The 14,188-nt window shown below is 47.1% G+C and overlaps 1 protein-coding gene and 1 long non-coding RNA gene across 5 annotated transcripts; both read left to right on the top strand.

Annotated features, from left to right (window-relative positions):
- The first annotated feature begins 657 nt into the window (after window positions 1–657).
- On the top strand, window positions 658–3,206 carry LOC136012787 (uncharacterized). The gene is made up of 2 exons (XR_010611962.1): window positions 658–1,136; window positions 1,309–3,206. It is a non-coding gene; the product is annotated as an uncharacterized LOC136012787 (long non-coding RNA).
- Window positions 3,207–7,070: 3,864 nt separating this feature from the next.
- On the top strand, window positions 7,071–13,069 carry TRIM13 (tripartite motif containing 13). 4 transcript variants are annotated; one of them, XM_065678288.1, is made up of 2 exons: window positions 7,071–7,264; window positions 11,820–13,069. In XM_065678288.1, exon 2 carries the CDS (start codon window positions 11,823–11,825, stop codon window positions 13,050–13,052), a length of 1,230 nt encoding a protein of 409 aa, XP_065534360.1. In that variant the 5' UTR covers window positions 7,071–7,264; window positions 11,820–11,822; the 3' UTR covers window positions 13,053–13,069. The 4 variants fall into 4 exon arrangements, with proteins under 4 accessions (XP_065534360.1, XP_065534361.1, XP_065534359.1 ...); XM_065678289.1 differs by lacking the exon at window positions 7,071–7,264 and adding an exon at window positions 7,278–7,436; XM_065678287.1 differs by lacking the exon at window positions 7,071–7,264 and adding an exon at window positions 7,459–7,572.
- Window positions 13,070–14,188: the final 1,119 nt, after the last annotated feature.

Raw genomic sequence — 14,188 nt, forward strand, 5'->3', positions numbered from 1 at the left:
TGTCCCTTTCATAGAGGCAGAATGCCACTTCATTGAAAAAGCTGTAGCTTTGCTTGTGGCTTCGGGTTAAACAAGTGTTCCTTTAGCAAAAGCCCTAGAGCTGTCCCTACAGCATCCCGAACAGGGGCCACAAACTGGGCTCCAACAAGTATAACAAATACTGATAACATGGCTATAGAAGCCCACCTGTATCTACTTCACATTTTTATTTATCTACAGGCAAATATCCAAGACATGTTGTGCCATAAATTGCTGATCTAAAATGTTTTGCAGATAATTTAAATACTTACATTTAAAGGTCTGTTTCTCATGATTTTGTGGCATTTCACCTACAAAGCTCCCTTACTGTTTTATTACAGTATATAACGTGATGCAACTAATGTAACCCGTGTGGTACAGCGTTATCTATCTTTAGGAGGGTAAGGGGTTAAGCGAATATTCAAAACCCCTTGTTAAAAGAAATCTTCATAGCAAGAAATATCTTATTGGATGGGGTGTATCAGTCATGCTTACCCCATTACTGGAAACATGAGGTGAAACACTGTCTTTCTCGAAATTGTGCCTAAAACCAATCTGATTTTAAGAGCAGCTTTAAAATATGCTTCCTTTCTTTTATTGGACTTACTGTTACAGCCCATAAACATTTGGGGTCAAGAGCTCACTTCCTTAAAATATGCCAAATGGGATTAGTCTTGAACTTCTAAGAAGTACATATTAGGTGGAAGCTGATGTTTATTTATTTCGTATGGAGGGCATCATGATTCTTATTGGTGGCTTGTTGTTCACATAATTAGTCCCATTTAAATCACTGCGGGATTTTTATTGTCTGTCACACACTGCGGGTTTGTTACAGTAAATGCTGAAAGACAAATGTTAATATGGTTAAAAAAACCCCAAACTTAGAAGGAGACTCAAACTCCAGATGACTCCCCATCCCATTTTTTTCCTCTGAGGCACAGTAAGTCCTTTCTTCCCCAAAAGAAGCTCTGGAATATAAACACGTCGCCACATGAAGTCAGCATTGCCGAATCAGTTGGACTCCCAGGAGATCCGGCTTTGGGGAGCAGTGGCTGGCTGTGCCTTCCTGCCAGTTTCCTGCTCCACTCCTTTCTTAACTTGAGAGGCTGGTTTTACAGGTGAGCAGACTGCAGCACTTATGGGGTAAAGTGCATGCCACAGCTTGGAAAAGTTGCCGGTGCTTCTTCAGAGCACACTGACTCCAGTACCGATGTGCTCAGCAGGCAGGAAGCCTCGGAGGACCAAGGTCAGTGCAGCCCTTACCCCTGCGCCCATCCTCTCTCCCTCCAGGAGTGGAGCCTGGCTGCTGAGCACCCTGTCAGCAGTTGGTGATACATTGAATTGTGCAGGAACAGCAGCAAAGATGTTTGTGAAGGCTCCAGTGCTACACAAAATCAAGCGGATAGTAGTATTGGTCCAGTGAAAGTAAGGCAAAGGTCAGTTGGTAAGAAACATTGCTTATCCATATGCCTGTCCTGGAGGATGAGGTGAGCAATTCTAGCAGGATAGTATTTTATTTGTAAATGTGTTTGTCAGCCTCTTCAGAGCATATTTGAACACTGAAATTTTTACAGTGCACATTTCCCCAAGGAAATGAAAATCTGGGCTCCAGTACTTAGAAGTATAACTGTGCTTGGTAATGAAGGGTTAATTCAGCTTCTGCCTTTCTTGAATGTGCATTTCTTTCACTGGGGAGGCCAAGTATTTAGAACCCTCCCACACCGGAAGCAAAATTATGCTCAGCATGCCTAAACATGTTTGTTGCTCACAGGGTTTTAACTTTATTTCCTTGAACAGTAGCAGCAGAGACATTTTGTCTGGGACCCACATTCGAAGAACAGGAAAATGACCGGTCCCGTCCATTTCACAAATGCAGGCGTATTTGGAGGTCGTGCCGAAAGAAAATGGTGGTCATTGCCTTGTTTTGTGCTCTAGCTCACAGCTTCATTCAGAAAATACAACCATCTCTCATTAGCCCCGCAAAGTAGATCTACACTGGCTGCAGATGAGTATGTTTCAGAAAGGTTCCCTGATACCGCCAAATTTGTGTGAGAGAGGGGAACTCTCTCACCCATTGTTTCAGTATGTAATGCAACACAATGAACCAGTTCTCAGAAAAAATAATTCCTCTTTGTCCTGTGAGTAAAATCCTCTGGGACTTGCTTCTCTGCTGCCACAGGCTTTGCAGAGGCACTTACACCTGTGCAAACCAGCGAAAAAAATAGTGATTAAATATGCTGGAATGGCTTTAGGAACATCTCCATGCAGCTTGCACAGAAGTAAATGATGGTGCAGGACTGGAAAATCAAGGTTTGTTTATTGAAAGCAGTCCTTCCACTCCCAGGGTCAGGCCTGTGGTTTGGAAGATGATACAGACAAGGTCTCAGATGAAAAACAGGTTGTGCTTGTACTTTTGAAATCTTCATTATAATGTGTTCTTGTGAGGATTAATGTTCTGTAGAAAGTCTTCTGGTTTATACAGCTAATCTGACGCTTGCCAAATCATAGAAGAAATTGTATATGAAAATTAATTTTGTTCCTCATTGTTCTATTTACTTTGGAGGTCACTGCTCCTTTCCTCTTTATGCAATCTAAGCAAAACCCACCAGAGCAGAGCTTTGATCTCCAGGCAATCACAAACCTCATTAAACCTGACAGGCACGCTGGCCATGCTTTGTTCAGGAAGGAGGAATTCAATTCTTTTATGGCGTAAGACTGCTGAAGACTGGAAACCGCTGCCCATGGCACAGGGCTGCGTGGCCAAAAGCTGGGATGAGCGGGCTCGTATGAGCAAGCACTAATTTGGGGAAAGTCAGAGCCGTTTCTCGAGGGACTGCTCGCGGACGGGGCAGCAAGAGCACAGATTGGTTGCAGCTGTGTTTGCCTGTGTGCATGTCCAGGGCCGGAAACACCACGCGAGAGCCAGCAGACAGTGGGAGAAGCAGTGGTGTATGGCCCTGAGAAAAAGCCAAGGGACAGCTTCTTCTGGGCAAGAATCCTGGCTAGAGCAGCAAACTTGGACTGCAGCACAGCACTCCCTCCCATTTGCTTCCTCTGCGTGCAAGGAAATGGGACATGGCTGTACATTCTTTGTAAATAAATAGGATTACGCTAAGGAGCTAACTGAATTCATCATCGATCCCCCCTCCCACTCCTCCAAATAAAACATGGCAAAATGCTGAATATTACTTAACTGTGTGGGTCAAAGTTCTGTACCTGGAACTACAGCTCTTGCCAGTACTGCTAAAACGGTCACTGGGGACCCTGCAGGTATCAAGGCAGTCTCTGAAATTCAGACCTCAAAACAGCAGTTGATCATTTCCATTGCTGATGACCCTTCCTGGATTTTTAATGCCTGGTATTTCTACAATGCATATTAAAAGTAGCTTTTATGGAATAATAAGAAAATGTATTCTCTGATTCCTCATTTGGAGTCTCAATATAGTCCAGATGTATCTGTTAAGAAGAAATGTGGTCAGATATGATATAGTTGTGAAACAGGTACATGAGTAAGGTGTTTGATACACGGAGCTGTTTTGAATAGTTTATTTGTGTTATCTTACAGTGTCTTCTGACCAAGCTGCTATCTGTATCAAAGCTCTTGCAGGTTTATGTCTGTATTTAGCTCCTCACAGCAGCTGCATCATACATGTCCGATTGTCCCTCTCCATTTGAGGGTAGGCTCACACCAGCACAGCTGAATAAAGCAGCATGATTCAAGTGTGATCAAGTTGAAGATGTACCTGCTCATTGCAGGGACGTTGGAGCCGATGGCTTTTAAAGGTCCCTTCTAACCCAAACTACTCTGTGAGTCTGATTTTATGAAGTCACTGTCCAGGGGTGTACTCTGACAATTCTGCAATATGATGTGAAGCCTTAACCCCCTTCAGTGGGAAGCAAAAGGCAGACTTGCAGCCAAGGGTAAGACTGGAAAATGGCCCCAACTACCTCTTTTCTTTGGTTTTTCACTTTAGGAGACAGTTACAGTCTGACAGGTTTTTGATAGCATGGCTTCAGAGAAGCCTTACTGATGGGGAATACAAATCCGGGAGGACAAAAGCCAAACACAAAAAACCTGCTTTTAACTCCAGCTACATTTATCAATCAGGTTTGTGTTAGACATCTCCAGCGCAGCACAGGGGGTGCCTGGGGCCCGGAATGAGCAGCTGGTGTGGCCTAAGGGCAAGGCTGTGTTACTCTTGGCAGCAGCGCCGGCAATAGCTGGCTGGAAGCAGTTGTGAAAGTATGGCCTGTGGGGGCACTTGTGTTTCATGCTGACGTGTGTGCCGGCTGCCACCGAAACAGGCCCTCTCACTGGCTCGTCCTGGCACTCGTGTTTGCTCGGCTGCGGGATCAGCTGGCTGCCAAAATTGATCCCACTGAAAACTTTTCCTTTGTTTTTAAACTAGATTAGCTTTCAGCGCTGTTGGCAAGCGGATCCAGCTTAACATGTGGCTGCATGAATGTTGGAGCCAGCAGAGAGGAGGCATCAGGAAAGCATGACTAAGGGAAGGGAAAAGGATGGAATGATCTCTTTTGCCAATAGCACAGTCTCAGCTTGGCTTAACCCCCGTGAATCTACCTCTCAGGGTAAAATTACCTGTTACAGCTTGAGTCACTTTAATGGCTTGCTTCCACAGAAAGGGAAGAATCTTGTTCCTGTTTTCCTCACTCCTCTCACGCTAGACCTGGTGATTGAACTGGTGTAACCCATTGAATCAGCAGAAAGCTCACCCTGGCAAAGAAAAGGGAGTAGCATTCTGCTGGCGTAGTGGGTGAATCGGCTCAGTAACACATCCGCCAAGGCTGCAGAGCTGGTACAGGCAGGGAGGGCAGCAGCAGCTGGCTCTGAGGCCACTGACTGAACACAGCACTCAGCTTCAGGCTCAGAAATCCCGGTTGTAATGCTTAGCAGAAGAGTCACAATCTGGGTTCTCTCTGCAGTTTACAGATGACAATAGGCATTATCCCTTTGTCTTACAACAAACGTGGTGTTTGTCTCATAAACCTGGAAGTTGCCATTGGTTTATAATTCCTTCCACACTCCTCCCTCTGTATTTTCAACCCTCCTGTGGGTGACATCTGTCCTAACACTTCCCTCCAAGCGGGCCTCTCCTTTGAGCCATTGGGTTTGTTTCCTTATTAGATATTACCACAGATCTACTAATGGTGTTTTGCATCAGCCAGAACTTTTCTCTGAAGCTTCAACAAATGGTCCCTGATGTTGCTTCAGGAACACGATGTGCTCTCAGATGTGGGAAATGCAAGCTCATAAGCAAGCTGCTATCAAAAGACCTCTATAAACAACAACTGGTTAAAAAGAGTATAGAAAGATGAACTCCTGTGTGTGCAAAACAGGTGGTTGTGTGGAACTCTAGTGCTCAGATAGTAGCAAAATGCCCAAATTATATTTGATGTGCTCAGGACAGTCATGGTACACTTTTAAGCACGGTGCTGGCTGGGCGCTGTCTCCATGTACCAAGAACAGAAATTCCATGCTGTGTTTGCCCAAGTTTAGGCTTTCATCTTTTGAAAGCAAGAAGTCCAGGCAAAGAGGGACAAGAACATTTTCAAATGAAGAGAATATATCACAGGTGGGCAGGTGTCCACTCATGCTGATACAGCTCCTCTTTTTTTATAAGGGGACAGAGTAGGACCAGTTTAAAGAATTAGTGGTGAATAAAATGTACTCTAAAAATATCTCAGGAAAAAAGCTACATGAGAAATGTGTGAACTTAATAATGAGTGAGGAATCTAAAATGCCCTATTGTTGATGATGTTTTTAACCATAAAATCACAGAGAAGATTAGAAGAATCAGGAAGTTCGTGGTATAAAACTGGCTGTTGGGAAAGTGTAGACCAGGGATACTTTGAAAACATGAAGTACAAGCACTGGGATATCACTTGAACACAGTCTGGGTAGTGGAGGAGTGGATTAAGCTATCACTTTTCAGAAACTGGGATGATCTGATGATGGACAGATGGACAAAGCAGATGATGGACAATTAGGAAGAAACAAGCAGGATGTTAGGAGCACCTGAAGGTCTCAGTTGCTTTTGTGCAGCAGCTCTGCCTTCCAGGGCTGCTTTCTGGTTGACGGTGGATGAAATACCCCAGTGTAGGAGCACTCTGAAGGGGTTTCAGAAAACAGTTGGCCTTGATCCAACTGTTCCTGTTACGTCCAGCTGAGAGGACAGGCCAGGCACCAGGAGGGAAGGTGAGGAAGAGGAGACTGCTTCCTCTTCTGGCTGCAGTGAACTGGGGAACCACAGCTTTGGCATGTTATTGAAAGGGTTTAAAATTCCAGGTTCCTAAACAACTGGCAGAAAGATGTCAGCTGCACGAGGGAACTCCGTCTGAGAGAAACGCGGTCTAGCCTGTGACATTACTTGTGTGGGTACTCCTGAATGTGAATAGACTCCACAGTGCCGATGAGCGACGTGAATGCAGTGGGCGAGTGAAGAGCAGGGGAGTGACAGGGGTGCAGGAGGCAGAACACCTGCGTTTGGGAACACGCGTCTGGGAACACCTTTTGATGCAGTGTTTCACAAAGTCTAACTCGGAAGTTCAGTTTGGCTTTGATGTGAGACTTGTTGACTGAGACCTAACAGAAGGACTGCAGGGAAGATACAAAGCACAGAGATCCTCTGTGGTCTCAGCACTTCCACCTGCGGTTTCACAGTCCTTTAAGCTGAGGGTCCCCCCAGGCAGATGCGGGATCCATCTCCCTGGAACTAGTCCATGTTAGTGCGGGAGACCTGCCTAGTTTGGACAGGCCATGGTACTCTCCAACAGATTCATTGGTAGGAAATGGTACAGCCAGCGTGTTAAAGCAAACAGGAATGCATCTCCATCCTTTTATGAAGCACATAAGGATACCTGGCTAAAATGACGTTAATTGCTTTATGAGTGCTCTCAGGATGTGGAAGATGCTCGTCCGGATCGCCACCCAGCAGTGCTCTTCCTTAGGCTGCGCAGCGCGCTGAGGAGCTGTAGCCTCAAGTTTAATTTGGCAGCGTTAATAAACAACAGAACCCCGTCAGCATCTCGGCGGAGGCACAAGCAGCCCGGCCAGGGGCTGAGGCAGCAGGCATCCACCGCCTGCTTGCGCGGCCGCCCGTGCCTCCCTCCCTTCCTCCCTCCGGGCAGGCTCGGGGGCTTGCTTTGCCTCTCGCCAGCGGGTGGAGGAGGAAGAGCCGCCGCAGCAGCGCCTGCCCCGGGGCCGGATCGGCGGCCGCTGGCCAAGGTGGGTGGGCGCAGCCGGGCCGGGGCTGCGGGCAGCAGCTCCCGAGCCGCCGGCAGCTTCTGCAGAGGCCGGGCCGGGGCCTGCCCGCCCGTTCTGTGCCGAGCGGCGCCGAGGAGGGCGTGCGGCCGGCGGCCCTCGGCATCGCCCGCCGCCACTGACCGCGCTCGCCGGGGTGAGAGGGGGCGCGGGGCCGGGCGGGTCGGCGGGCGCGGCGGGCGGCAGGCTGGGGCCCGGCGAGGGGGCCGGTCTGGAGGCGGCGTGGTGCGGGTGCCGCGGCTGCCCGCTCCCTGCGGCCCCGGGCCAGCATGGTGAGTAGTGGGGGCGGGCGGCAGGAGAGGCAGGCCCCGCCGGGCGGGCGGAGGCCGCGGCGGGCGGCCGGCGCGGCCGTGGGCTCGGGTGGCAGCGCCGCTCCCGCCTCGGTCCTTCAGTGCCTCGCAGCGGGGGCCCTTCCCGAGCGGCGGGGACCGGCAGGGCGGCTGCGAGCCCGGAGCGGGGCCGGGCGCGTGTGGAGGATGCCGGCGGAGCGGGGCTGTGGCCGGGAGCAGGGACAGAGTGCCTGCCTGGGGCCGGGGCGGCCCGCGCGGCAGCGGGCGCTGCTCGGTCGGCATGTCAGGCTCTGCGGAGGACGCCGTGTGCTCGGGGCTGCTTGTTCCTCCAGGCCTTGCACAGGCACTCTGAAGGCTGAACGTGTTCGGTCCGCCTGGTTCTTGTGGAAAAAGCTTTGGCCATGGCTTAAAGCATGGCCGCTTTCCTCAGCTCTTTTGGGCTGCCTGGGTACCCGCTGCACCCAGGCTTCGATAGTTCCATGTTAGGAGTGTCCACATTGACCCTCCATTGGGTTGTGGGTCCTCTTGATGGCGGTTAAGATCGTTGCTGCTGGAGGGAGGAGCTCCCGTCACCATTCCTCATACCTTGTTTGTGGGAGACCCCTTTCTGGGCTGATTCAACACACCAGCCTGACGGGAAGGTGGGGAAATTGCTTGTAAGAGGCCCGACAAGGACTGGGGGTCCTGGCAGAGGAAGGGAGACGAATTCTGACTAGCTCAGTTGCTTGCGGAAATGCAGCCCGACTCGGTCAGGTTTTATTTGGAAGCCTTGCACGCCATTGCAGGGGGCTCGTAGTTCAAGAGCTACCTTCTTGTTTTGTTTGAAGGTCGGTGGAATTTTGGTTTTGCTTTCAGCCTGCTTCTGGCATTAGCCAGTGTCTGTGCTGAGAAGCACGCTAAATGAATGTCTCTGGAGTGTGGGGAAAAGCTACTGTGGTTATATTTGCATTTATGTTTTGATTTCTTCGGCTGTTCATCTTCCTAATGACAAACTGTGCAAGTGGCTCTTTCTGAGGTGGTGACATCTGCTGGGTTTGTACCCAGAGGGTTTATGTAGCTCAGGTGATGGAAAAAACCCACTGTGCCCTTTGGGCTGTGTGCTGCGTGTGGAGAATTCCAGGGCCATCCAAACCTGGATCAGAAGTTACACAGAGAAACTCCCAGCGGAGAAGTTGAGATGTTGCTGCGGTTCCCCACACAAGGACCAGGTTGCTCATACAAAGGGATGTTTCAATCCACGGATCACTCACTCGCGGAAATTAATGTCCTAACCAAGATGGAAGTTCAGCTGCTCCAACCAGTCATATGGGTTTTCAATACTGTTTGGTGTTAGTGGTGGTGTGAGAAGGGGAAAAACAGCCTTGTAGGCTTGCCCATTTCCTTTTTTTAAAATCTGAGGGTTTTAATGATGTCATATAATGGTTTTGAAGTTCAGTTATATTTATAACGTGTAATTATTTAATTGGATAAGTGGGGGTGGAATGAAACAGGACAGTTTTATTTGGATCCTGAAACCTTTTTGTGTATCTTTTTCGTATTTTTAGGAGCTTGAAAGTCTTCAGTGTTTGTCCTGCAATTTTAATGGAACGTGTTGTAGTAAGCATTTTCTGCAGTGGCTTGCAGTCCTCCCTGTCGGGCATGCAGAGCTGCTCTTCTGGCTCCCTGAGAAGTGAAATCCTTCCTGCTAAAGGAGGTGGAGCACAGCAAATGTTTTCTGCAATGTGAATTTACATTTACCAAGAGATGGAGAACTGACGTTTTAATAACTGACACTTGTAGTTACTACTCTCTTAACACACAAGCCAAACTGATCTTTGTGCTGTTGCTGAGGGCTAGTTATAAAGAGGAAGATTCAAGAGTATAGGGCAAAATCATGGTCTTCTCATCATCCCATTCTATTTAGCTGTAGTAAGAGGATGGAAGAGAAGCATTGCTTATTCTAGTGTTGAGAAGTGCTTCAAAATCATGCTCTCACAGAAACTGAACTTACTGAATGGGATCTGTGGTCTTGCAGGAAACCTTAGGTAGTAGTGGAGTCCTTAGAGCTTTTCTCTGGGGCTTTGTCCCCACCTGTAATGGTTCTTTGGGTTTCTTCTGCCCAATGACCTTAGTCCTGGGGTTGAGTAGAAAAGCTGGCAACTTTTTCAAACTCCCTGTTCAAACAAGGGAATACCTCTCCTCGTCACTGGAAAAGCATGTGAGGTCTGCTGACACCTGTTGTGGTTTAAGCCCAGCTGGCAACCCAGGACCACATCTCTCGAGAATGGCTTTTACTGAGAAGTCTCACTGTGACCGTATGGGTCCTCTTGTGAAAGAAACTCAGAACTGACCTTGCTTTTCTTCCCTGTAGTGATCTTTGCTTTCCTTGGATCAGTGGTATTGCTTTCATTCTTCTCCTGTGCAGCATAAAATGGTTAGGGTTGGAAAGGACCTTAAGATGATCAAGTTCCAACCCTCCTGCCATGGGAGGGACACCTCACCCTAGACCATGTCACCCAAGGCTCTGTCCAGCCTGGCCTTGAACACTGCCAGGGATGGAGCATTCACAACTTCCTTGGGCAACCTGCTCAGTGCCTCACCACCCTCACAGTAAAGAACTTCTTCCTTATATTGAATCTAAACTTCCCCTGTGTAAGTTCAAGCCCATTACCCCTTGTCCTGTCACTACAGTCCCTGACGAAGAGTCTCTCCCCAGCATCCCTATAGGCCCCCTTCAGGTACTGGAAGGCTGCTATGAGGTCTCCACGCAGCCTTCTCTTCTCCAGGCTGAACAGCCCCAACTTCCTCAGCCTGTCTTCATGCAGGAGGTGCTCCAGTCCCCTGATCATCCTCGTGGCCCTCCTCTGGACTTGTTCCAACAGTTCCATGTCCTTTTTATGTTGAGGACACCAGAACTGTATGCAATACTCCAAGTACTGTGCATGTACAAGCATGGATCTTCCCTTGTAGCTGTCCCCTTGGCTCCCATGTTTTCAACTTCATATTTCTTTGAGGGGACAGAAGTAATAACATCAAAACTAATTAAAAGAGCTCATTCATATGCCTTGCTGTCACAGCAGTACTTTGATGCTCTTCCTTTGTGATACATCTTTTAGTTTATAAATGGAATTTTATTACATACCTGTATTACTTATATATGACTGCATATTGTATAATATGTTAATAATTTATGCAAGGGAAGCATCTTTCTAGTTATAGCTTGAAACCAAGTATTTGAGAGTTCTCGCTAATACAAATTGTCACCCATTTTGGTCTTTATTAGCTGCGTGTTTTCTTAGAGCTTGCTGGAAGTTACAAGGTGTCTGCAACCGAGAGCTTGGCTTTGGTTAGAGGCACTGTGAGGGCAGCTCTGGGTCCCTTCACTGACACTTTCCAGTAGAAAGAATTACATGATAAATCCTCTTCATGTAGGTCCTGTCCACAGAAAGAAATTACTGACGTGTGAATACCTTAGGAGTGGAATTGGAAATAGAGATTGCAGATGAGTAAAACTGGTGAACAGCTTTGTTTCCTACTGAATTATCAGCTGATCTTGGAAGTATTTTAACTTTGTGCTAAATAGCTGCACAATACCGTGTTCACTTGCTTATTTAAGTATATTGCAGGAGCAAGAGGAAAGCTGACCTTTTAAGTGCGTGGTGACTCACCTTTGGCTTTGCAGGTAGAGCACCGAACCATATCACATACTCTTTAGCTGAAGAAATTTTGAAGATGGGCTTTTTCTGACACTATTAATACTGCCCTCCTACAGCAGCGGTGCATGGGGTTTGAAACTGTAAGGCCTGGAGGAGTTGAGCAAGTAATCAAATCTTAGCAGGGCGTGTTGGCTGGGTATCTTCTGTGAAAATCCAGTTTCTGTGTATTGCATCAGTGAGGAAAGATGTAAGTCTTGAACTGTTGTTATGAGTACATGAGCTGTTTTCATTCAGAGTCCTTGCTGGGTCTGGCAAGCCTGTTTTTTCCAGCATTTCTAATTGGGAGTCCAGAAATGGTTCTGCCTGAGCACTGAGCCTTGTGCCTGCCATCTTGTGGCCAGATACCCCAGCTAACTGGGCTGGCTGCAGACCCCAGCTGTCTTAGGGGTATATCCATTTTAGGGGCACTGGAGAAAAAGGTAGATCCTTTTCTCACCGAGCTGTGTCTCAGGTGCAGATTGTTTTTTGCATGGTTTCCCTAGAAGAGAAATAAATTTCCTAAGTTCCCGTTACTGTCTTTCTTTTCTTTCCTAGGATATGATGGAGCTCCTAGAGGAAGATCTCACCTGTCCCATTTGCTGTAGCCTGTTTGATGATCCTCGTGTCTTGCCCTGTTCCCACAATTTCTGCCGAAAGTGTCTGGAAGGAATTCTTGATGGAAACGTGCGGAATGTGCTTTGGAGGCCGTCCCCTTTCAAGTGCCCCACATGCAGGAAGGAAACTCCTGTTACTGGCGTCAACAGTTTGCAAGTCAACTACTCCCTGAAAGGTATCGTGGAGAAGTACAACAAAATCAAGGTAACTCCGAAAATGCCCGTGTGCAAAGTGCACAGCGGGCAACCCCTTAACATTTTCTGCCGGACAGACATGCAGCTGATCTGTGGGGTTTGTGCCACCCGTGGTGACCATACAAAGCATGTTTTCTGTTCTATTGAAGAAGCTTATTCCCAGGAGAAGCGGGCCTTTGAAACCCTTTTTCAGGGCTTTGAAACGTGGCGTTGTGGAGATGCCCTCTCGCGGCTGGATACCTTAGAAACCAGTAAGAGGAAGGCTCTGCAGATGCTGACCAAAGATTCTGACAAAGTGAAGGAGTTCTTTGAGAAGCTGCAGCACACACTGGAGCAGAAGCGCAATGAGATCCTCTCTGACTTTGAGACCATGAAGCTTGCAGTGATGCAGGCCTATGACCCGGAAATCAATAAACTGAACACCATTCTGCAGGAGCAGCGGATGGCTTTTAACATTGCAGAGGCCTTCAAAGACGTGTCTGAACCCATTATATTTCTGCAGCAGATGCAGGAGTTCAGGGAAAAAATCAAGGTGCTTAAAGAAACTCCTTTACCTTGTTCCAGTGTGGACATCAGCCCTACAATGAAGAGCTTTGATACCAGCCAGTGGAATGGCATAAAGCTAGTTGATGTGGACAAACTTTCCTTGCCTCAGGAAAACAACACTCTTAAATTCAAGATTTCCTCAGTCTTTTCGCGCAGATTTATAGTGAATTCTCTTATTTGCTTGCTTATTCTTGCTGTCACCAGGATGTCCTTTGTGGAGTCAGTTGTTGACAATCTCCAGTGCTGGAGATCTCAATTCTTTGCAATTAACTTATCCTATTTGGCAGATACGGTGGAGATAGCAGATCACGCAGTCTTTTACTGGGAACAGATGACAGATGGAGCTTCACTTCTAAGAGAAAAGTGTAAAAACTATACATTGGTTGTACTGGATAATGTTGCACAGTTTGTGTGCAAGTATAAACTGTTGTGAAGCCCATGCAGGAATAGGAGAAGTAAGAGAGAGCTGGTGAGGAAAACATAGAACTTCTTAAAATTGATTGGGTTTTTAAGGCTTCCAGTGAAAACATTCCAAGATTCAAAATGCGTCCAAAATGTTCATACAATTCACATAGTTTGAGTGCTGATTAACTGGAAGATGAAAGGAAACTTTGAAAAACATATTGTTTTGGATTCTTCTTTTAGTGGCAATTATGGGAATATTATTCGCTGTAAATCATTCTTCTTACCAAAATACAGGGCGAAACTGTGTATGTAGTTTAATGTTAATTGTAGAATAAGATAAAAAGTGTCACTTCCTCAGAGGTCATAGTTAAAAACACTTACTGTTTTTTCCTAAATGGGAGATGGTTGGCAAACAGGAAGATGAGTTGTGACTGAGGAGAGCACTGTATTGAGGCTGGCTGAGGGCTGCCCTGCCACTGCAAAGTACAGTGTGCATCCTTCACGTTCTGGAACCACTTTCTATCTGAGGATGTTACTTCTTGCTAGAACAGACACATGTATTTTTTTGTATGACCAGATGTGATTATCCTGTGCATTCAGATTACTGTAGGTTATTGTTTACATGTTCTATACAAAAAATGTGTCTTCAGGACAAGCATAAATTCTAGGGTAAAGAGAAATCAGTTGAGGTTGGTAAGAGCAAGCTACAAGGTAGTATGTGCTCTGCAAGCAGCACATACTCTGCAGTCTACTTTCCCAGCATCAAATTGTAGGGATAACTGAGCTGTCTTACTAAATCCGTGTTTCCCTGAAGCCACGCTTTCTTGAAAGTGGCCTTAATGTGTTGAGTTTAGTGCAGGGAAAAGGCATGCCTGGGTCAGCTGCAGGAAGGCAGCTTGCTCTCTAGCCCTGCAAAGGTGGCAGGTAGAGCAGTTTCCCTCTAGTCCCTCTGTGACTCCAGATTGTCATTCCAAAAGCCAGGAAAAATGATGGGATGATTCCTTGGAACAGAGTGCATAAAGTGACAGGAGTATGGATGTTGTTAGTGCTTTAGCATTGGAACATAGGTTCGTCTAGCGTTACTGTATTTTTGGATACCTTGTTTCAGGAGTTAGTTGAATTTTCTGAGTGTATTGACTTGGCCGTGGGTAACAGTGGTCTAAA

The sequence above is a fragment of the Lathamus discolor genome, chromosome 4, assembly GCF_037157495.1.
Source record: "Lathamus discolor isolate bLatDis1 chromosome 4, bLatDis1.hap1, whole genome shotgun sequence".
Taxonomy (NCBI): domain Eukaryota; kingdom Metazoa; phylum Chordata; class Aves; order Psittaciformes; family Psittacidae; genus Lathamus; species Lathamus discolor.